This window comes from Phalacrocorax aristotelis, chromosome 17, assembly GCF_949628215.1.
Source record: "Phalacrocorax aristotelis chromosome 17, bGulAri2.1, whole genome shotgun sequence".
NCBI classification, from domain to species: domain Eukaryota; kingdom Metazoa; phylum Chordata; class Aves; order Suliformes; family Phalacrocoracidae; genus Phalacrocorax; species Phalacrocorax aristotelis.
In genome coordinates, this window is record NC_134292.1 from 6,902,713 (window position 1) to 6,925,405 (window position 22,693).

General features: G+C 58.3%; 1 protein-coding gene across 3 annotated transcripts; it reads left to right on the forward strand.

The window, feature by feature from the left end:
- Positions 1–17,615: 17,615 nt before the first annotated feature.
- On the forward strand, positions 17,616–22,001 carry NTMT1 (N-terminal Xaa-Pro-Lys N-methyltransferase 1). 3 transcript variants are annotated; one of them, XM_075111765.1, is made up of 5 exons: positions 17,616–17,741; positions 19,517–19,581; positions 20,407–20,602; positions 20,823–21,075; positions 21,511–22,001. In XM_075111765.1, exons 3-5 carry the CDS (start codon positions 20,441–20,443, stop codon positions 21,765–21,767), a joined length of 672 nt encoding a protein of 223 aa, XP_074967866.1. In that variant the 5' UTR covers positions 17,616–17,741; positions 19,517–19,581; positions 20,407–20,440; the 3' UTR covers positions 21,768–22,001. The 3 variants fall into 3 exon arrangements, with proteins under 3 accessions (XP_074967866.1, XP_074967865.1, XP_074967864.1); XM_075111764.1 differs by lacking the exon at positions 17,616–17,741 and adding an exon at positions 18,502–18,599; XM_075111763.1 differs by lacking the exon at positions 17,616–17,741 and having other exon boundaries at positions 19,517–19,593; positions 20,411–20,602.
- The last annotated feature ends 692 nt before the right edge of the window (positions 22,002–22,693 follow it).

Sequence of the window (22,693 nt, forward strand, 5' to 3'; positions counted from 1 at the left end):
ACACCCCTGTGGCGAGGCTCATGTGAGGGGCTGATGTTCGCCGGAGCAGCTTTGGGGCTGGAAGCTGCCAGCAGCTGGTTCATATATTCAAGGCTTTGCACACACACTGTAAAAATGAACCACGGGACAGCCCGGTGGGGATGGGGCTCAGCGGCGGGGGGCTCTGGCAAGCACTCAGAGGATGTAGGACCTGTTGATGCTCAGAGCTGCTGCTGCTGCTCTTTACACACCTTTTGGGGGGGGGTGATGGGAAGTTGGATGGAGTCTCCTTGGGCTGGGGGGTATCTCACCAGGCAGAGCATCGCTGGGCTTAGAAAGGGCTGATAGTGGGATAGCAAGCGGAAACACAGGCACAGGGAAGGGAAACAACTTGCCAAAGGTCATCCCTGGGCCAGCGGCAGAACCAGGAATAAAATCCAGGTGTGCCGAGCTGGTCCTTGGGTTGTGTTCACGCATGTGGTTGCATTAACACTGCTGTCACCAGGCACGGGCCATTAATGGCAGAAATAGTTTCCCGAAGTCACCAGTGCCCTCCAGAGCCACAGCACAGGCTGTGGGGCTGGCTTGCATCTTAGAGGAGGAGAGGTCTGGATATTTGGGGGTCCCCTTTTCCCTCAGAGAATCTTCCAAGCCCTGCTGGGTGGATGGCAAATGCCATTGGATGCTGGCTGATAAGGCCAAGTGGTTAAAAACACTGCCTTTATTTGGAAGCTTGTCTCCAAATCCTAATGAAAACAGACACAGAGGGGAGCCGGGGACAGCAGAGGGGGAGGACTCGCACCCCAGCGCAGTGGGGGCCGGGGTTAGGCAATGCTGAGCCGGGGGACCTGGTGGGGTTTGGAGTCTAGCCAGCTCCAGCACACGGGGAGGGCAAGATTTAAAAGCTTTGGGGCAAAACTGTGGAGTCAGAGCAAGACTGTTGGGTCCCTCCTGGGGAGGGAGAGCCTGCAGGGGCAGCTGTGGTCCCCCTCCCAGCACCCTGACTCTGGGAACCCTCACTAGTGTTTTTTTTTTTTAATTAGCGGCTCAATGAGGAAGAAAAACCTTGAAACCAAGGAAACATGGGAGACAAAAAGGAAAATGTTGGCTCCTGCAAGGCAGAGCGTGTTGACTCCAGCACCCTGCAGTGAGGGTGGGTGCTACCCCTGCTGCCCTGACCCCACCTCCACGGCTGGGGGGCAAAAGAGACCAGGTTGGGATACAATTAAAAAATGTGAAGGTGCAAGGACGGGTCTTGTGCGGGGGGGATGAAAGGCTTTGAAAGGCTTTGTCTGGAAAGTGCTGAGCTGCTCAGAAGGAGACTGCTTTGGTGCAAGAGGGATGATGGAGGAAATGAGCAGAGGTTTTTAGGGGAGGCTGTGGGGCAGAGAGCAGCTACGGTGGGCTCAGCAATCCCATGAGGAGCTGGACTTCCGAGACACCGAAATAACAATATTCCCAGACCAAAAGTTACTGAGTAGTGGTGCTGGGAAAACTGGGGATGAGATGTGTGTGTGGATGTAGTCATGGCTGTGCCAAGCCCCATAAATCACAGTGGTGCGGATGGAAGCGCCATCGAAGGAAATTCTTCCTTGCCAGATTTGGAAATTTCCCCTCAACAACCTCAATTTTCCCCACCAAGCGGCAGAGACGTCGGATCCTCATTACGGCAAGTGCAAAACCTTACCAGGGAGCCCGGCATTGCGAAGGAGGGGTTCGCTGCCCTGCAGCCCATGGTGATGAGGGTGCATGGGCAGAGCCCTATTTTCCCCCACGTTGGGGCTGATCTGGCACAGTGCTAAGGGTCTGGGGGGTGTGCACCACCATCGCCCCATCCCTTGCTCTCATTCCCCCCATCCACGGCTGGCCAGGCCCAGCTTTGCTGTGCTGGGGGAGCGTAACTTGATATTTTCCTGCGTGTACCCCAGAGGGTTTTTTCCATTACACAGGCAGAGCAGAGCAGAGCCGAGCTGCCTGCTCGCCCGCTCGCCCGGCTCCCCCGCCTGCAACCTCTGGCACCGCTTTTCCAGCGGCACATTGTGCAAATGTAACCTTTCAGCGAGCCACTCCTACGGCAGGAAGCTGGGGGGCTCCGCTCCTGCCAGGAACGCAGCCGGCGCGGAGCTGGAAGGCAGCCCGTTAATCAGAGCCGGCTGACAGCGAAGCACACATCCTGGGCAACAGATTTCTGCTCCCTCTCCCTCGCTCGCTCAGGCTCGCCTTCCCGCTCCTGCTCGCTTCGGCTCGGCTGCGCGGTTTGCCCTGCCATCCCACCTGCCTGCCTCCCCATCTTCCTCCTCCTCTTCCTCTCCAGGCACTCACTTTCCCTCGCCATGCTGAGAGCTGCCCGTGCTGCTTGGCATGAGGCCGGTTGGCGTCCCAGCGGGGACCCAGCGACCCCGGCATCCCCCACGAGGAGGTGACTGGCGCAGGGAGCAGCGGCAGGGCTGCGACCATGCCGAGGGATGCTGCCCATCACCGCTGTGCTCTGGGGTGCTGCGCCGGCGGGTGGGACCCGTGTGTGGCTATGGGAGAGCTCACTGCTGAGCCCCCAGCCCTCCCCAGGACCTTGCATGGGGTCCCCCCTGCAGTGCCACCCAGCCGGGGGATCCCTGTGACACCATGGTCAGGGCTGTGCCCCCAGCGCCGGCTCACAGTCATTTTTTTCCTCTCTCTTTGACCACAACAACAGCACTTTGAGGCAGTGCCTTGCCCACCTTCTGCCAGTTGTAAAAACCGAACGGGAGCTTTTATCTCCCATGTGGGCAGCAAACACATCGGAGGGGCTCACCTCCGCTTGTGCCCAGCTTCATCCAGGCACACCAGCACATCTGCACGTGGTGGGACCTCGGGGGGGGTTTAGCCCTGGCTCATCTCATCTCCGTGGGGCCGCAGCAGCTCGCAGCAGCATGCCAAGGCCCTGCGCCGTGTCTCGGGTGCGCTGGCCCTGCCAGTCCCCGGGGGGAGAGGGACTGGCTGGGCAGGAGCTGGGCTGGCTGAGCTGAGGGCTGCGTCCCAGACAGGGAGGGCTGGGGTGGCTGCGTTGGTCAAGGCGATGGCTGGTGGTGCCAGCTTGGGTGGTGTTCCCCAGGTGCCAAACACACCCTCATGCCCAGGGAAAGTCCAGCGAGGAAGAAAAGGCCGTTGAAGAAAGCCCATTGTCACCTTCACCCTTTGGCGCAGGAGGAGTGTGGGGCAGTGCTGGTGTCAGGCACCTCTCACCCTCACTTTGGGCTTGCCAGGAGTGAAAGGCCACCGAAAATGGTGACATCCAGCTCAGTTCCTCCCGACCCTACAAGACCAAGCACTGAGGCTTTTTCTGCCCCAGCTAAGTCCTGTTGGAAGCACCAGGGATCCCCCCAGCCAGGGACTGCTGCATGGTGCTGTGACTTTGGAGGCAGGATTTATCCCCCTCCTAATTGCAAGTGGATGAGAATCAGCCGTCCAAGCCACGTGGGGTTTCTGAGCTCATAGACATGACCGAGCAGAGATGCAGGGGGCACTTTTATCCCCTCCTGAGATGGATTTGCTTTGCTGAGGCTGAAGGGTGTGATTTTTGGAGCTGCTGAGCCTGCTGAGGGCTGGTCAGTGGGTGTGAGGACTCTTCCAGCGACCCTCAGGACTCATCCCCAGCCCGGCCGGTGGGGCCAGCACTGCAAACCCCTGCATTTATTTTTCATGTCTGTTTTCTTCCTGGTTTCGAAGCACTAAAGTGCTGCATTGTAGCATCTGTTTTTGTGGTATTTCCAGCCCAGCTGGAAGCAGGAGGCACTCGAAATTCAGAGATGGAAAAAAAATAATGGATCTGGTGAGATTTCATCTTCCTGCCAAACTCACCAAACCCAAGATGCCGGGAAAGCCCTGCTGCAGGCACAGCATCCCGGGGCCTCACCTCTTCCACCCTCTTCCCGCTTTCCACTCTTTGCTCATCCCAAACCATCCTCTCATTCCCAAATCACTTTCAGGACACTGCACAAAGCCTGACCCTGCTGTCGGAGCTGGGACTGGGCAGATTATACAGTCGCTGAATTTATTTCACCTTTTCCTCTGGTTGCGAATTGTCCGGGAGCAGATGGCGATTTTCTCAAGTGTATCCGTTATTCGAAGTCACTCACTGAGACAGCGATGGCTCAAACAAATCCCAGGCCCCCTGCAAAGCCATCATTTGGTCTTTCCATCTGCCCAGCCGCTGCCGTCGGTGTGGGCTCGGCTTCCGCCAGCGTGCCGGAGGGAAGTGGGGAGGCAGGAGAGCCCGTGGATGGGGTCAGCCCCATTGCCTGCACCTTCTCCCACCTTATCTCTGCGCAGCACCTATGGAGTACAAGGCTCTGGAGGCTGTCAGGAGCTGTTAGAATCCACCACCCAGCTTTGGGTTTGGGGGTTTTGGGGCTGTGCTGACTGGCTCGCACGGTGCCTTCCTGGTACCAGCGACAGGGTAAAGGTAGCTTACTGGGAGAGTGCCCAGTTGCAAACTGGGAAGCTGCTTCTGATGAGAAGATGCCAGTGGCTGTTTCTGCTGCACCTCCCTGCCTGGCCAGGGGAGGAGATGGTTGTTTTTAGGACAGTGAAACACTGAAACAGCCCCAGGAGACCTCATGTGCCGGCACAGTGGTTCCCAGGGACCAGGCTGGTGTCGCAGCCAGGGCTAGAGGTACGGGAGCGGGTTGTCTCTGCAGGAATGTCCCAAGCTTTGGGTGATGGATGTGATGAGGGAACCTGCAAAAGCAGCCCAGAGTCAACCACAGGCAGCCAGAGCCCTCCCACTGTCGGTGGCACCTTGCTGGGGAGCCTGGGCAGGACTGCGAGGGATGGGCTTTGCCCACCTGGCTTCTGCCAAGCTCCTCTGGTGCTTCCAAGGGACCTGTGCACCCACAGCTCTGCTCCGGCTGCTGGCAAATTGGGAAGGGGCCAGGTGCGGGTTTTGATCCAGCCCCAGAATAACACCACACCCCACACCCCCAAAAAAAACCCAAACCCACCCAGTGTAATTGTGAGAATGGAGAGAAATGGGGAGAAACATGAATTCCCAAGCTCGTTCTCAGCCCAGAAGTTGGTCCCTGGAGCTGGGGCATCCTTGACTTCCCCACCCGGAGAGGGGCTGAGCCAGGGAAACGCTCCCACAGCAATCTGCTCCCTACTCCTGGCTGGACTGGCCTTTTTTTCCTTCCCCATCTTCTCTCTTTTTCCCTCCCAGAGAATCCCGGGGACCCAGTGCCCTTTTGGAGGGGAATCTGTGGAGACCCTGCTGTAACTGGAGCCATGCAGGAGGCACTGGGGGTGGGGACCTTTGAAGGGTTTACAAAGGATGAAACACTTTGAAATGCAGTTTCCTCTCCCACCTCCACCTCCCCCTGGGCTAAACAAACACCCCTGGCTGGGAGATGCCTCCCCAACCCACAGGCAGGCTTTTGTTCTCAGGCCTTTGTCCAGGGCTGGGGAAGGGGCCAGGACCCCCCAGCCTCCCCAGGGACACCCATGCTGACAGGGTCCTGCACTGCCTAGGATGCTGAGAGGGAGTCAGGAGGTGACAGCTGGCAGTGCGCCTCGCTGCAGGGCCTGGGGGCACCCCATGAGCCATCTTGGTCACCTCCAGCCACTGTCCTCCTCACGTGCCACCCCACAGCCACTTTTTGCTCATCCCTGGAAGTTACTCATGGGACAGGTCGTGGTCCATCCTGTCTCCACCGTGCCCCTCCTGGCACCCCATGAGCCACCAGCACAGCCTGCAGGCTCTGCACACTGGCAGTGCCACCAGCTCCCCGCCAGGGACACCCCCAGATGCTGATCTACACCCAGCACCCGAGGAACCCCTCAGGCAGAGGGGCACCATTGCAGGGACCCCACAGAAAAAGCCCAAGTGAAAAGTTTTGGGGTTTTGCAGAGTCCAATGGCCCCAGGAACCCATCAGGTGGCTTTTCATTTACATCCCAAAAGCCATTTTAATTACACCCCGAGGAGGGATCACTTCAGGGGGTTTCTTCCTGGGGCAAAAAGTTTCTGGAAAAAAAAGCCCTTTGAACAGTCAAACAACTCTGATGTGACGGAGGGGACCCCAGTGCCAGCATCAAACCTCTGGCCCTACTAGTGACACCATTGCTCTGTGCAAAAGAAATGCCCAAATTAACTCAAAGCAAAGGTGAGACTCAAAATGAACCTGCTGGAAACGAAACCCCAGCTTTGCCCCAGGGCAAACCATTTCTCCGGTGACCCCGTTTGGAGGAAAACGGGATCCTTTGAGGTGTCTGTGTCATTCCTGCTTTGCACTGGGAATTACAACAAGAAAATAAATACCCTTTCTTTTTTTGTTGAAACTGTTAAAGTGTCTCTAGGCTGAGTGGAAACCATTTGCCCCAGCCTCACAGCTCCCTCCGTGTCCCTGTGGGGCTGGGCAGCCAATGCTGGTCCAGCCTCTCTGGCCAGCTGCGGGCAGGGATGTGCAGAGCCTTTCCAGACAACAAAAGCTCTCCATCTGCCTGATTTCCCACTGATTTCCTGCTGCCTTATCTCCCTCCGCGATGGCCAGGTTATCAGGAGGTGGAAGAGGCCCCAGGACACCCTGACCCCAATCACTGTGGGCCAGGAACCCCGGCAGGGCGGCAGGGTGGGTGACGGCTGGAGGCGGGGTGGGGATGGTGGGGTGGGGGGGTAAAGCTTTGCAAAATAAGAAAGTGGAGGGCAGTTAGCACTCGGGGTCCCATCCTGTGTGGGGAAGAGTCCTTTTTCTCCCACTGATGCCTTCATTGCATGCAGTGGGGTGGGCAAAACCTCCCTGGGGAGCACCTTTGGAGCTGGGGTGAACACCAAGACCTCCAGCTGCCTCCTGGTCAACTCTGCCCATGGAACAGCCTGGGGGATGCTGAGCAGGGGGTGGGGGGTGAGCGGAGGAGGCTGGCCGGTGGGGAGAGCAGCCCCGCAGCTGAGCGCCGTGCTTGTCACCCAGACAAGAGATCAATAACTAATTTCACTGCAGCAGCAGCTCCGGTTTTTTTCCAATAATTGTGAGCTGGCGGTGGGGAATGAGGCTCTCAGCACCGCTCCACACCAGCCTGCACCCGATCAATCGCCACGCCACTGGGGCAGCAGGAAAACTCATTTTTCTCCTTTTCTTCCCTCTCTCCCACCTCCTCCTGCTCCATCTCTCCTCCTCCAGGTGTGGCGCTGGCTGAGCCAAGGGCTGTGTCCCCACGCCAGGTCGTATGCAGGCTTGGGCTTTCCTGAGCCATCGCTGTGGTGGTGGGGGTAATGGCTGAGCCTCCTGTGCTGCCTCAACAGCCCTGGGTGCGTCAGTCCCCACCGCCTGCTGGCCGGACCCGGAGCCTTGTGCAGGGCATCGGTCCCAGCAGCTCGTGTGAAGGTGGCAGAGGAGCCGTTTCTCCTCTTCTCGGCAGGATCTGGGGCTCCTGAGGGTGCCCTGGCCACTGGGCTGTGACTTTTGGTGGCCCATTGATGCCTTTGTGTGGTCCAAGTGTGGTCCTTTTTGTTATAGCGATACAGAGGCAAATATCTAGGTTTTCATCCCCTGAGCAGCTGGTCTGCTCCAGCGCATAAGCCCTACTGAGTTTCTCCCATAACTACCCCTTTATACCTTCTGCTTCTATAACTCTGCAGTGCCTCAGTTTCCCCTCATATGTATCCATAAAAGACGGGGCTGAGAACATCCCCTCCTGCTCCCTCCCACACCGTTAGGAGTCACCATGGCTCCATGTCCAGGGCAGAAGGTGTTGATGGTTCCCAGCTACCAGGGTAGTGCTTGGTTTTGGGGTCCCCAGGCTGATCTGTGGGGTCCCGCGGTCCCTGCGCCTGCAAGGCAGCAGGCAGCAATGCTGCGTGCTCAAGCACCTCCCCAGGATTGAGAGATGCTCAGACAAGGGTGGAGAGCGGGGCACCTTTGGATCTCTCCGATACCCCCAGCTGGTTTTGGGTGAGGTGCTGCACTTGGATACTGCAGCAAGGAAGGCTCAGCAGTGGGTTTGTCACCACAGCATTTTCCAAGCCTGTCCAAGCACTGTACACCCAGTGCAGAGGAGAGCAGTGCAGCCCCTCGTCTTTTCTCCCTAATTTAAGAATCCCCCTTCCCTGGTTCCCCGAGATCATCCCCATGAATTAAACACCACCTTCACTGCAGAACACCAAGTGCTGCCTGCATAATTTCAAAGTTTTATTACTTGCCTTGAAGGCACTTATTGATCGGGGTCCTCTCCAGCTGATGGATCTTTTAGTATGGCCTGGGCTGGCCAAGCAAGGCTGAAATCTCAGCCTGTCCAGCTTAGCTAAGCATGACTTAAAAACTCCATGACATGGATGCTGGGACACCTCTGCTCCTGGGAGTGAGGTCTCCGCGCAGACATCCACACCAGAGCTGTCTGCACTTTGAGATGTTTTTCAGCTTCTTAGTCTCAGCCCAAGAGCTGGTTCCTCCCAGTCCATGCCACATCCCTCATCGGGTTTTAATCCAGAGAATGATTTTCCTGGGAGGGTTTAAGGTACCTTTAGGAACTGGGGTGAGGGCAGTCTGGGGGGTTTGCTGCCCTGCTGAGACTCCAGGCACTGCTCACCTTCACTCTGGGGCATGGGGATGCTCGTGGGATTTGGGGTTGCAATGCCCAGTGTTGGGTGCAAGCGACAGCTTCCCAGTGAGCCCCGCTGTGCGCGCACACACACGCACCCCAGCAAGGAAACCAGGGGCCTGCCTGCAGGCTTTACTGCGCAGTCCTCCGTGGCGGGCAGGCTGTTGTTTGCCCCTTGGCTTAGCTTTGGGAGGAGCTGGCAGCAGCCAGCATCGCCTTTGCATTCAAGCTGTCCCTGCCACTGCTGGAGGATGTGGAGCTTCGAGGGCCACCATGCTGCCAGCAAGGGCCACCAACCTGCCTTCATACTGGGCGGTGGGTGCACGCCACTAGCCCAGGCACCCCGCACCTCCTGATGCTGGCACCGGGCTCCCCTCACACAGCGCTGGGTCTGGTGGTCAGGAGCCCCCTTCCAGCGGCTGTTTGGCCCCAGAGAAAATGCAGCAGTCGGTGGTGAGCATGGCCGAGCCATGGCTCCGTGGCCGTAAAATTGGGCAATTCCACCCTCTCCTAATTTTTGTGCCCTCGGGGGGCCCCTTGCTCTCGCTCCTGGTTCCCCCTGTTCCTGGGGGTCCCTGTGCATGGCTGGGCCAAGGTTTGGGGGAGCAGGAGGAGGGCAGTGGGAGCCCCCACGGCTCCTTTAAGAAACCCACAACCAGTTCCAGAAACCACCTCAAGGTCACAGCAGGAACCTGCGGACTTGGCAGCAGCCAGCGAGGGAGGAGGGATGGAGGGAGGGAGGAAAGCAGCCTGAGATCAAAATGAAATCACAGCCAAGGAGAGGGGATGGCTGGTGGTGCAGTGGAGGGGAGCAGGAAGGTGGGGTGCAGCAAGCGGGGCATGCAGAGGGGTCCCACCCATGGGTGCCCCCCTGGGATTGCTGCGGTCCCGACCCCAGCACAGATCCCCCAGGCTTCGCTGTCTCCCGGCGCACAGCCCTGTGCTCTCCTCAATGCCGTCCAATGTGCCCATGGTGGTCCAAGCCAAGGAAGGTCCCCTTGTGCCCCCAGAGCCGCCCTGGGAATGCTGGAGTCACGTTCCTCCCACGGGACTTCCCGGGCCCTGCAGGAAGTTTTCCAGCTCCGACAGGAGCAGAGCAGGCAGGAACTGCCAGCCAGGAGGGTCGGATCCTGCAGCAGCTCATGGCACAGCCCACTCCCAAACCCTTACCTAATTTTCTTTTTAAAGCTGGTTTTTTTTCTTTTTAAAGCTGGTTTTATTTTCAAAACAGCAGCTCCTGGAGTCCCGTGATCACTGCTGAGTGTCTGCCTTCCTCTCAGGCCAGGAGGACTTTTGGAGCTGTCCTCACCAGAGAGCACAAGGAGGAAAAAAATAAGTGTTTAAAGGCTCAAAACTCAGGCAGTTAATAAAAGATAAATAAAAAGCCCTCAGCATTTCATTTTTTTAATCTTTGGCACTGAAACAAACCTCACCATTCTGGGTCCTCTGACTTACCCTCTGGGCAGGTAAAGCCAGGTGAAGCGAAGGCACCAGAGATGAAATTAAACCCTCTTCAAGCCAGGATGCTCACAGCTGGGTTAGCCCATCCCCCTCCTGGCCCCGGGGCCTGATCCTGCCCCGTAGGCTGCAGCACATTTACCTGTGCAGGGAGCTGCTGGTTTAACACCCCCGGGGGCTTTCAGGGGAGAAGCAGGAGCAAAGCTCGGGCAGAGCCGACCCTGGAGGGTGGCTGTGGCCAGGATGGGGCTAAGCTGTGTCTCCAAAGCAGCTCATTCTGGTGTTGGTTTGGTGAGGCTCAATTTTAATTTTCATCAGCAGAATTAATCTGTGGAGTTATTTTCCCTTCCTCCCCCTCCCCTTCCTCTCCTCCCTGCTTTATACACAGAATTTGATCATTTCTCCCAGGAGCTCGGCACCATTAACATTCTCTCCCAATGCGTGTGAGCTGCGCTGCATCACCAAGCACCGCCAGTGCTGCCAGCTCTGGTACCCGTCCCCTGCTTAGGCAGGATCTGGCCATCAGCTTCTTCCTCCCATAGCCTGGGCCCCTCCATCCCCGAGTCCATGCCAGGCTGCCCCAGCACAGCAAGGGATCCTGGCTGCCAGGATCCAGGGATCCAGCTCTGCTTGAGCTTGGACTTTCCAAGAAAATTAAAGCCGATGGGCTCTGGGAAGAGCACCCAAGCCAAGAGCCTATCGGCCAAATCTTGCAAGATTTGGTGGTTTTAAGTCACACAGATTGATAACCTGGGGCTTTCCTAGAGTTATCTAAATTTGCAGGCTTTAGGTTTTCATTAATAAAGGGTAACAAACTATTATTATTATTATTATTATTAGTAGTAGTAGTAGTAGTAGTAGTATTGCTGCTGCTATTAAATATTGCAGACCAGGCTGCCTTCCCCAGCCACAGCACCAGGGAGCTGCAGTCAGCACAGCCCCATCCAGCTGTCACCATGCCGGCCGTGTGCCTCAGCGCTGTATGAACTATAGGTCTGTGCACTATAGAACCATGTGCAATGTATGTAACCTGTATGGGAAGCAGCCTGTGCTGGGACTTTGCTTTCTTTGCTTAGCTGAGGTCTGAAGGGGCCCCAAGAGCTCAGGCAATTGGGAGTGAAGGAAAGAGGGAGCCTCATGGGTTTAACGCTTGGCTGGAGTGTGGTGGGGAGCACCATCGCCTGTGCCCAAACCCGACCAGGTTTCTCCCCAGGGTTCCCCAAAACCCTTTTTGATCCCTGTTTCAGACCCTTCTCTCCTCTGCAGCTCCCCCAGCAGCAGCACTAACCAATGTGCAGCCACTGGCTTTGCATCCAAAGGGATGCTGATGGGCAGCAGCAGCCCCGTGGAGGGAAAAGGGACTTCTGCAGCAACTGCTGCCCTTCGGGTTTAATTGAAGGCAGCGGTGGCAGCACCTGCCTGTGTGCAGGCACAAAAGCCCACCTGCGCCCACCGCTCTTAACCATTGCCTTCCTGGACGCGAGACCTCCCGGGATGTCCCGCCTGGGAAATGAAATCAGCTCCAAATGGGAAGTGCAGCTGAGCCAGCCCAGCCCAGGAAGACAAAAAGCAGCAAAAGAAAAACAAGTTCAGAAGCTGGAAGGGAAAAGAAAGGTTAAACCTTGCATGCGCTGCCATCCCTGTCACCCCACACCTCGTCCCAGGCAGGAGTGGAGGCGAGAGTGAGCCTCACACTGCCACACGCCCTTAGCAATAGCTGAGAGGGTCGGTTTGTCCCACCAAGGGTGTGCAGAAAGGGGTGAATTTTGCTTTAGCAGGATTCCTGCTTCAACACAGCCCTTCTTTTTTTCCTGCTTTCTGGCTATAGTGAGGGGAGCAGGCGGGTGCTGAGCCTGCCACAGCCCAGCCGTGCTGCCGGGTGAGGGCAAAGAGGCGTTAGCTGAGCCGAGGAGCCAAGTGCTTTATTTTTAGTCTCAGTTTAACAAGTATTAATTAATAAGAGTGTAAATGCTAATGCTGAGATGACATAAACTGCATTGCCTGAAACGAATGTTTGGGACTTGTCTGTGCCAGGATTTACAGCCGGGTGGATTCATAGGGGCTAAATCATTGCTCAAACTGCAAGGATAATCCAGCTTGCTACCGCCAAGCCCGGCATCATCCGCGCCGCAATGGGATGTGCCAGGGGCTCAGGGCCATGCCGGGGGCGTGGGGCTGGGTCCCCGGCAGTGCCTCACCATGCCACACCAGCTCATCCCTCCCTGGCAAAAACTCCCAGGAGGTTTTACAAAGTGTGGGTCATTTTAGATTCTTCCCGTCAGGGCTGAGTGGGTGCAGGGTCACACCTTGCAGAAGGATTTATTGGCCTAGTGAAGACTAACTTTGAAAAAAAAAAGTCTTTTTCCTCCTGTCAAGTCCCTCTGTCCTGCCCATCCCATGCCCGTGGCTTCCTGCCCCAAGAGCTTGTCCTGGCTGAAGGGCTGGGAGCGGGCTCAGGAGAATGAAGAGGTGAAGAAATGCCTTTGGGCAGCGGGACATGATGAGTTTTGGCCCATCAGCACCAACATACTGGCTGGGTTTTTTGGCACCACAAAAAATTATGAACTTGAAGCTCTGTCAATATTTAGGCTGTAGAGTTATGAGGATGTGAAGGTCCAGTGCCTGGGCACTTGCCCTGGGAACGTGGGGCTGGAGCCCTCCTGCCCATGGGGGGAACGCGTGGGCCGGTGCTGGGGGCACAGGGCAGCGGGTGTGAGGAGGAGGGAGTGGGGGCTGCATGCAGGGGCTTGTCCTGGCTGCAAGGCCAGGTTTGGTAAGTTGGAGGTTTCCAGTGGGCTGTAGCCCCTGCACTGTGAGCCAGGGCGAGGGTGGCTTGGGGTACCCTGGGACCCAAAGGGGAGTCCAAGGGCTGGGGGGAACACAACAGCTCTGGGGACATGCTTAACCTTCGCGAGCGGGGCACCTAAATCTTTCCAGAGGCAGGCGCTTAGTCAGGCTAGATCCAGGCCAGGTTTTCCTTCTTCTTCCTCCTCTGAAATGCAGGCGGAAGGGCTGCTGCTCAAAGCTGCCTCCAGCAAGCCCTGCTCACCTGGGACAGTGGCGGCTGAGTGCAGGAGGCCACGCAGTATGTCCAGTGTGAACTGGGCACACACCATGCACTGGGAGCCAGGGAAACTGCTGAGTGTGCACACTGCATCCTCCCAGTGCACACTTCATCCTCCCCAGAGTGCTCGCTGCATCCCCCAGCCCATGAGCTGGGACAGAGGTGGGAGCTGGCAGGACTGCAGACACCCTATGGGGGGAACATCGTTCCCATGCCAGGAGGGCAACCTTTCACCTGAGAGTGCTCGACTGCCATTTCAGGAAAGCTGGAAAGGGCTGAGCTGGTTTTCTTCAAAGGTCTGGAAGGATAGAGCGCTGCGAGCGTGCAGGGAGGTGTCACACTCGCCAGCGTGCGATGGGAAACCTGGTGGTTCAAGGGAAGGGAGTGCAGGGTGGGACATTGGGGTGCTGCGTCAGGGCTCAGCAGTGCTGGAAAACCCCTGGTCTGGGGCTTTGGGTGTCCACTGGAGCCACCCTGGTCACTGGAGCTGGGTTCTTGGCTGCTGTCACCTGCAGTGATGGTGAGTTGGGAATTAGAGCAAATTATTCAGCCCCCCCCTCCCCGATCCCAGCCGGCAGGTAGCCCTGAGCCAGGGTCACCCCTGCCTGCACAGGGCTGTCCTGGGCAGGCAGCGCCACAAAGCCGAGGGGCGAGGATGCTCTGGGCTGGCCCCTCACCACCCCGCGGGGACCCAGCCGGGGCACAGGGGGGCACTGCCTGAGAAATCCTCACCCACGGCCTTACCAAAACCACTGGCTGCAGCCGGGCCCCAGGGGCCTTCCCGTGGGCTGGGCACCGCTGCGCTGGGGCCAGCGTGGCTCGGCGCGCCGGGGAGGGATGCGCGGCCGTGGCGCAGGCTCCTGCTCGGGCTGGCTCCCCGAACAGCGCGCTGCCACGCTGCTCTTCAGCGGCTCCGTTCGTATCATCGAATTTTAATTTAGTTAGTTGAGTTCTTTAAACAGTGTGAACTTGCTAAGTGCTTTGCATATTTTATACTCATGAGTAACATTTATCAAACAGAAAGTACAATTAATCAAAGAGGGGAGCTTTTGTAACTCAGAGCAGTTTGTATTCTCCCTCTTTCTCCTTGCCATGCGCTTTCCTCCGTGCCTCCCTCCTCATCCTCCTCTTCCTCCCCGCTGCTCTGCACCAGCCACAGAGCCAGGGCAGCTTCACTCTGCACTACACACACACACATTCTCTCTCCCCTCTTTCCCCTGCTGTACCAAGTACACCATATATATATATTAAAATATGTTTTTTATATGTTTATATATATTTTGCATGTGCATATATAGGCCTATATCTGTGTGTCTATATCTATATGCATATACCTATATCTATATCTATCTGGTGTGTAAGTATATGTATATATATGTATGGTGTATATGGCATGCATATACATATAGGCATAAATGGTCCATTTACACTACATATGTGTATATATAAACACACATATATACACAGTTATTATACTCACAATATTATACATAGAGTGTATAGAATTTTTTATGTTTATATATATGCACTATATTATCTACTATCTAGTATATAGCATACAGTTTATAGTACATAGCATATATTACACTATATAATAAATATATTTTACATAGTTCACGCTGCTGGGGGGTTTCAGCAGTGTTGGGGGCGATGCTTCGGCCTCCCCATGAGAGGCTGTGGCCGAGGGAGCAAGATGGGATAGGCGGTCGCAGCCCCGAGCTGCGCTGGGCGGCCGCCTGGCAGCAGAAGCATCCGACCAGCTCCGTTTGGGGACAGTGACCAGTGGCCGGGGACACGGGAATCCCTGACAAACTGCCTGGGCGTGAGTGCGGCCGCAGCTTCCCTGCCTGCATCCCGCTCCTTGCCGGGAGCTGGGGACGAGCTACGGACCAGGGGTTGCTCTCAGGGCAAACAGCAAGAGACGCTGGCCTCTGCCCCCAGGATGTGTGTATTTATTATAAGGGCAGGATCACTCAAACCATGCCAGGTTTCAGCTCTGAAGGCCCTGGGGCGACGTGGGGGTGAAGCCTGTGCCAGTACCCGCTGAAGGGCGGGCACTGGTGCTGGAAGATGAGAGGTGATGGAGCATGGCTGGAGTGAGGGGACCCATGTCTCTGCCACCCCTCCGAGCACCTTGGCATCTCTCGGTGAGTGGGGAGAAGCCCTGACCTAATTTATTCCGACTTCCCAAGCCTTGGCCGCTGCGCGGCAGAGGCGGCGGCAGGAGATGGGCAAATGCGGACACGGGCAGGTTTGGCAGGGTCGAACCCTGCTGCCTCGGCAGAGCATGGGAGGTGGGAGCATCCCGCGTGGTGCCCAGCAGAGTACCTTGGGCTCTTCCCAGGGCCTTGGAGGGCTCCATTGCTCTATTAATTGCCATTAATGGCAACAAACGGGACAGCATGCGCCCGCCCGGACCCAGGTTAAATGCCGACGAGGGAAGGGCTGTGCCGGCGCTGCAGGACCTGCCTTGCAAATCACTGGCAACAACATGTGCCGTCCTGGTCACTTCTTCTCAAAAATCATAGTGCAAAATTAATTAGAATTAATTAATCAGAAAAGGGTAATAAGGGTGATTAAGCACCTGGGGAAAAGAAAAAAAAAAGAAATATTCCTGAGGAGCGATTGCAGCGCCAGTGATTACCTTGAAAGGCAGCGAGTGAGCGGGAGCGGGAGGAGAGTGTGCAGGGAAACAAATGGGCTGGAGAAGAGGGTCTGGGGGGTGTTTTCTGTCTCGTCGCACAAGGAATTACCAAGTGACAAGATTGAAACCGGTCAGAGGAAAAGCATTTCCCGGCAGCAGCGACCATGGGGAGGCAGCTGAGCCGAGGAGGGGAGCAGGCGCCTCTGCTGTGTGGTGTTGCCACATTTTGCAGACTTGGCTTTGCACGAACTGGCCCCAACGCTGGACCCATCTCCAGCAGAGAGCGGGACTCAATAGGGTGTCCTCGCTGGTGGGACCCTTGTCCCCAGCCCTGGTCCTTTGCTGGGCTCAGGAGCATGGCAAGACAAGGGACACTCAAACGATTTATTTTTCTTCTCTTAATTTTCATCTGCACTCTGTTGCCTTAATAATAATAATAATAATAATAATATTATTAAATCAAAGGGCACATTTGCAAGTGAGATTGGCCCCCACTTCAAGGCCACCGCTGTAGGTTTCACTGAAACCTGAGGGGTCGATGCAGAGCCCCAGCCCTGGGGAGAGGACGGTGCTCCTGCAAAGGGCTTTGGCGGTGGGGAAGGATGGAGGGGGAGGCTGGGGCTTAATGGAAAGGGTCTGCATGAGCCCCAGTGCAGCATGGTGAAAAAAAGGAGAAAAAAATGTCTTTTCTGGGAAGCAGGGAGAGCAAATACTGCAGGCTGCTATGGGAAATAGGTGGCATGGATGGGAGCGGCTGCCCCATGGCCTGCTTCAAAACGCAGGTGATGACCAGAGAGATGCAATGGCCCCTGGTGGCTTCAGTCAGGGCAAAAACTGGTGGGTTTTGGCCATTAAAGTGCCTGGGCATGGGGGGACGCTCGGTGCCCGCTCACCCCCATGCACCTCACCAAACACCACCCCATCCCAGGAGCAGCCGGGCGCTGCTGCCCTGTGCTCAGTGTCCCCTCCCTGGCGACAAAGAGCCTCATTTCCTTAAAATCTGGAAAGCAAAATAGGGCAAAAGCAGTGCTTAGAGATGCTCCCGCTGCATCCCCAACTCTGCACTCGACTAAACACGTGCTTCCAGCCCCTGCCCCGGGTCACTGCTGCCCCCCCGGCACGCTTGATCAGAGGACCTGGGTGCCCAAAAGCTGTCCTGGGGTGACAGCTGCCTGCCCAAAGGAGGGGTCTTCCTTCGCTTTCCACATACACACCATGTAAGGATGGCAGGGGGCTCTGGCACGAAGGCCGCATCCTGGTTGTGCCGTGGATTTTTGGATGGCTGTGGGGTGAGCCGCTCTGTTCTGGGGACAGCAGGTCCTTGCTGGGGCCATTAGGACTTTTTGGGGTGTAAGTGGGTGCTGACTGGGTGGGAACAGGCCCCGCTCCCCCTGTGCCCATACAGCGTTTTCCCCATTGCCACTACCTTGTGAGCGCTTTGGGCGCTTTCAAGCAGATTTTGTTCCTCTAGGTTTTGTGCAAGTTGGTGTCCAGGGGAAGGTGAGAGGGGCCGGTGCCCTGATGAGGAAAGGACTCACCCCCATATTAGACACCAGAGAATCCACAATAGCCTCCTTTCCCAAGGGACACCAGCCAACGCAGTTTTGTCGCTGTCCCCACAGTGATCCCCTTGGGAAAGCCTCGGGCACTGCAGGTCCTCATCCGTGGGCGGGAGGGAGCGGGGCTGTCAACCCCGTCCGGCTGGGGGGGGGGTGCAGACGGGGGGGGGGGGGGGGGGCGGTGTGTGTGTTCGCCCCCCGACCGCACACCGTCACGGGGAGGGGTGGGGAGGGTCTCAGCTGCAGCCCGCATGGCCAGGGCGCAGTGCCGGGGGGGGGGGGGGGGGGGGCCCAGCTGTGATGAGCCTGCCAGGCCTCAGCTCCCCGCGGCGGCCCGGCAGAACGGAGCAGGGCAGGACACGGGAGGGTCGGAGACATCACCTGGGAGCGGCGGAGCCGGTGTCCCGTCCTCCGTGTCGCCCCCCCCCCACCGCCGGGGCGCGGGGTGGGCGCGGGTGGGTGGTGGAGGGGTAGGTGCCGGGTGGGCGCAGATGCGCGGGGCGGGGCGGGTGGGGTGTCGGTGCCGAGGTGGGCGCGGGGGCATGTGCGCCTCCGGCTCCCCCCACCTCGGTGTCCCGTTCCCCCCCACCCCCGACGAAGTTCCCGCGGCGGCAGCGGCGACGCAACGGCGGGACAACAGCGCCCCCGCGCGGCCCCGGTGGGACACGGCGGGACGGGACGGGACAAGGACAACGGCGGGACAAGGGACGGGGCGGCGGCGGGGCCGGGGGCACCCCGACCCTGACACTCCCTCGGTTACCCAAACCCGGGTGGGTCCTTGTCCTGGTCACCCCGACCCGCCCCATCCCTGCCCCGGGCGCCCCCGCCCTCACCGGCAGCCTCGGGCCCCGTCGTCCCGCTGCCAGACCCGACGGGCTCCTGCGCCTATCTGTGTCCCCCTCGTGCCGCCCCCCGACAGCCGTGGGGTGCCAGGCTGGGGCGGGGGGAGCCCCCGGGCGGTGGGGCCGTCAGGAAGCCCCGCGGGCCAGCCCCGGGGCCGCCGGTGACACGGTGCGGGCACCCGTGGGGGACGCCGGGCCCCGCACCGGGGCAGGGCGGGTCGGGACGGGACACACCCCCCGCCCTCAGCCGCCACTCGCTGCTGCCCCGGGCCCCGCCAAGGGCCGCCCCCGTCCGTCCCACAGCGGAACCACCCCCCCCCGCGCTGCCCGGGGCGCCCCCCCGCGGACAGCCGGTAGGAAGAGCGGGGGATGGCCCGCCCGCCGATGTGACGTCATTCTGGCGTCACCGCCACCTCCGCTGCCTGGTTGGCTGTCCGCAACCGTCCGTTACGGTGGGGGCGGGACAGAGCGCGGCCGCCGCCGGAGGTAACCTGGGGGAGCAGGGGGGTCGCGGCCGCCCGGCCTGGGGGAGCGGCAAGGACCGGGCACCCCCTGCCCCCAGGGCCGGCCCACGCCCGGGGGAGCCGCCGGGGCCGGATCGGTCCCCCCCGCCCCCCGCGGCGAGCCCGGCGGCCTGCGGGGCTCCCGGGCGGGGGGGCGGCCCCACGCCACAGCCCTGGAGCGCGGGGGGTCCCTCGGCCCCAGGCTGGGGGTACCGGGGAAATGGTTGGGTGAGGCCTTGAACCAGGAACCGCCCCCATGGTCAGGGCTGGTGTAACCCCCAGCCCCCGGGACCCCGTGGGGGTTCACACCCCACACCCCACCCCCCATTTCGTCCTGGGGCACCCGCCGCCCTCACACCCCCTTCCCCTGCCACCTCCCAGCCTGCAAACGGCCCCAGGGGTCGGGGAACGGGCCCCACACCGAGGCAACGGCCTTTTGGGGGTTCTCAAAGAAGGGGAGGTGCCAGCACCAGGGTCCCCCGCTGGTGTGTAGAGCCATCTCGCTGGGTCATCCCACTCCCACTGGGTGCTCTCGACCTGTGACAGTGGTCTGTGACACCCTGAAAAACATCACCAGGGAGTCACCAAGTCAAACCCACAGCCAAGGAAGGGGTGACGCTGCTGGGAGGGCGAACTGGGGTCCCAACCCATGAGATCAGACAGCAGCGTTGCCTAAAGCGGGACCAAAACCCTCCATGCATGGCTGCCCCCGTGGCTCAGCCTTCTGCCACCTCTGAGCCATGGCTGCAGCACCTCCTGCCCCCCAACGGCCCTGGGAGGGTGCCTGAGGGGTCGGGGCAGCTCTTACCTCCAGCTCCCTGGGGCTGCGGTCGGCCTCGCTCACACTTGCGGGACTAAAGGAGTGATTTGGGCCTAAAATCCTATCTTTTCTTCCCCCAGATCACAGCGCAGACCGGCTCCCGGCACCACCGAGCCAAACTGGATTTCAACCGGTGATTTGTAAGGTGAGATGCTGCGTCCCCCCTGCTCCATCCCCAGGCTGTTCAAGACCACGCGGGGCCACCAAAACTGCCTAAGCTGCCATAGAAAAGGTTTTGTGTCTAATGGGATATTTGCCAGCAAATTCAAGCCATGAACACTATATATTTCTTTATTTGTAAAGGTGTTTGAAGTCCTTGAATTTACCCTTTGGCCACTTTAAATCTAGTTTCTAATCCCCAGCGCAGTTAATCAAATCCACAGTGGTTTGAATTATGAGATGTCTGGGGGGGATTTATAGCTTGTATTGCTGATTATACCTTGACTTTATTATATTGCAAATATCTAACTTATGGTCACGGCTGAGATTTACAATCCTCAGGTAGGTGCTTAGGATAACTTTTAGCAACTCCAGATGTAATTGGAGGTGACTGATGGGGCTGTCACCACATATAAACGTGTAATCTGTAAGATGTTAATGCTCTTAAGATGGAAAGAGGAGGCAGAATAGGTAAAAAGGGTGGAGCAGCCTTAAAAAAAATATATATATATTATTGGGTGTATTGCTGAGCAAGGCTCCGGGTGCCTGGTCTGGCTGAGGCATCCCTGCCTAGAAAGGGCTTTGGGCTTTTTGGCCTCCAGAAAACACCAGGATTTAGATCTTTGTTCATTCTTGCTCTCAGCTGAAAGTCTTTAGGGTTTGAAGTAGCCCTGCGAAGGGCAAGGGGTGATAAATAGAAACTGGGGGTACTCACAGAGCAGATACCTGCCTCCCTGGTTTGGGGGGAGGCTTTGTGCCTGCGGCTCCTTTGGGCCTGACCGGTGGTCTCTCCCCTGTCTCGGAGGAGCAGCAAGTCCCGCGTGGGCGTGTGCCCCTCGGCCAGCATGACGAGTGAGGTGGTGGAGAACGAGTTTGAGTTTTATTCCAAGGCGGAGAAGTACTGGAAGGATGTGCCCGCCACGGTGGATGGCATGCTGGGGGGGTACGGCCACATCTCCAGCATCGACATCAACAGCTCCAGGAAGTTCCTGCAGAGGTTTCTGCGGGTAGGTGGCACGGTCTGTCATGCTCCCAAAGCCCTGTCCTCCCAGCATGAAGCTAGGCTTTTCCCTCTGAGCTGTTCCATGGGATCCTCCACTGTGTGCATGCTGGCAGAGCTTTGCTCTGCAAAGGGTCCACCGTGCCCCAGCCCCATCCTTGGTTGCCCCATTTCTCCTCTGTGGGTACCTCACGGTGCGATTCAGCCCCTCATGGTTGTTGTTCCAGGATGGCCCCAACCGGACAGGGACAACCCGCGCGCTGGACTGTGGGGCGGGCATCGGCCGGATCACCAAGCGGCTGCTGCTGCCCCTCTTCAAGACGGTGGACATGGTGGATGTGACAGAGGACTTCCTCACCAAGGCCAAGAGCTACCTGGGAGAGGAGGGCAGGCGGGTGCGCAACTACTTCTGCTGTGGCCTCCAGGACTTCAGCCCCGAGCCAAACTCCTATGATGTCATCTGGATCCAGTGGGTCATCGGTGAGGGTCACTAGGCTCACGGGGGTCTCACCAGCCTGTCCAGCTTCCCCTGAGGGATGGGTGCCCCATACACTGGGGAGAGCTTTGGGCAGGAGAGCTTGAGGTCTGCGTTAAGGATGAGCATCACAGCACGGGCGGGAGGTTGGGCTGGGGAGCTGCCCTCCATGGGCACTACAAGGGCATTGCACTGAGGGTCTCTTCCCCCCAAGCCCTCGGAGGCCAGGGCAGAGGTGTGGGTTGGATGGAGCCCATGGGACACGAGTTGGACACCCCCAAGCCCAAGCTTTCACCTGCAAATAGCTCAAGTATTTGGCTGCCTGGATCAGGAGGGATCCCAAATGCAGTCTCCAGGTCTCCTCCCCTCGTATCACATGCTGCCTGGGGGTCCTGCTGCAGTCACCTCGTGCCCTCTAACACCTGCTCTACCCCCTCCAGGACACCTCACCGACAACCACCTCTCTGACTTCCTGAAGCGGTGCCGTGCTGGCCTGCGACCCAACGGCATCGTGGTCATCAAGGACAACATGGCTCAAGAGGGCGTGATCATGGACGATGTGGACAGCAGCGTCTGCCGGGACCTGGACGTGGTCCGTAAGATCATCCGCCGAGCTGGGCTGCACCTCCTGGCCGAGGAGCGCCAGGAGAACTTCCCCGATGAGATCTACCACGTCTATACCATTGCCATGAGATGAGGGCAGCCGGCAGCAGGAGGTCTCTCCAGGGCCAGCTCGGAGCACGGGCCAGCAGTGGTTCCTGCCGGGGCCGGGAGGGGTGAGGACCGTGCCTTCACCGCGGGGTGGCAGACGGCAGCGAGGGCATCGTGACTCCCTCTCTCCGGGGCTGGTGATGATGTTGGGGCTTTGTCTTCCAAGTTGCTGCTGTTTGTGAAAAGAGGTGTTTGCCAAATACATTTTCCTGCTGTTGCACTTCTGCACGTGGGCTTTGTCAGATGCAATGTTGGCTTGATGCCACCTTTGAGGGCTCTGTACAGAGCAGGAGGGTCTCCCCTTCAAGAGGCGTGGTCCGTGGGCACCAGCAGGTTGCCGACCACAGTCACACAGGGCTGCTGATAGCAAACAGGAGCTTGGAGCCCCTCTGTGAGGGTCTGGGCTCCCTTCCTTGCTTGGGTGTTTGATGCTTTCCCACCCTTGAACTTACTGCTGCTCATAGCAACAAACTGGGTAAGGCAAATGGGAGAAATCTCTGCCATTTCCCTGCAGTGTGTTGGGGAGGCAACACCAGCTGCTGGGGCTTTGGGGGAGGGGGGGACCTCGCTTTTAAACCCACAAGCAGGTCTGCCACACACGCAGCAAAAAGGGAGGTGGATGTAATCTTGCATCCCCCACATCCTCCTCCAGGGATGGGGTAACCCAGACAGAGCCCTGCAACCCTGGGAGTGAGCTGATGTGCTCTGGGCATTAACAGTGAACCTGCTCTGAGCTGCCTCTGGAGCCCCAGCCTATTACTGCAGGCTTGCAGTGATGCCCAGCACCTCCCGCTCGAACACTGCGGCACTACAGCTGCTCCCCCAACACCCCACACCATCACCTGGCTCTGAACACGCCCATCAACTCCTTGGCCATAGCCACTTCATTTTGCCCAAGCCTGGTCACGTGCT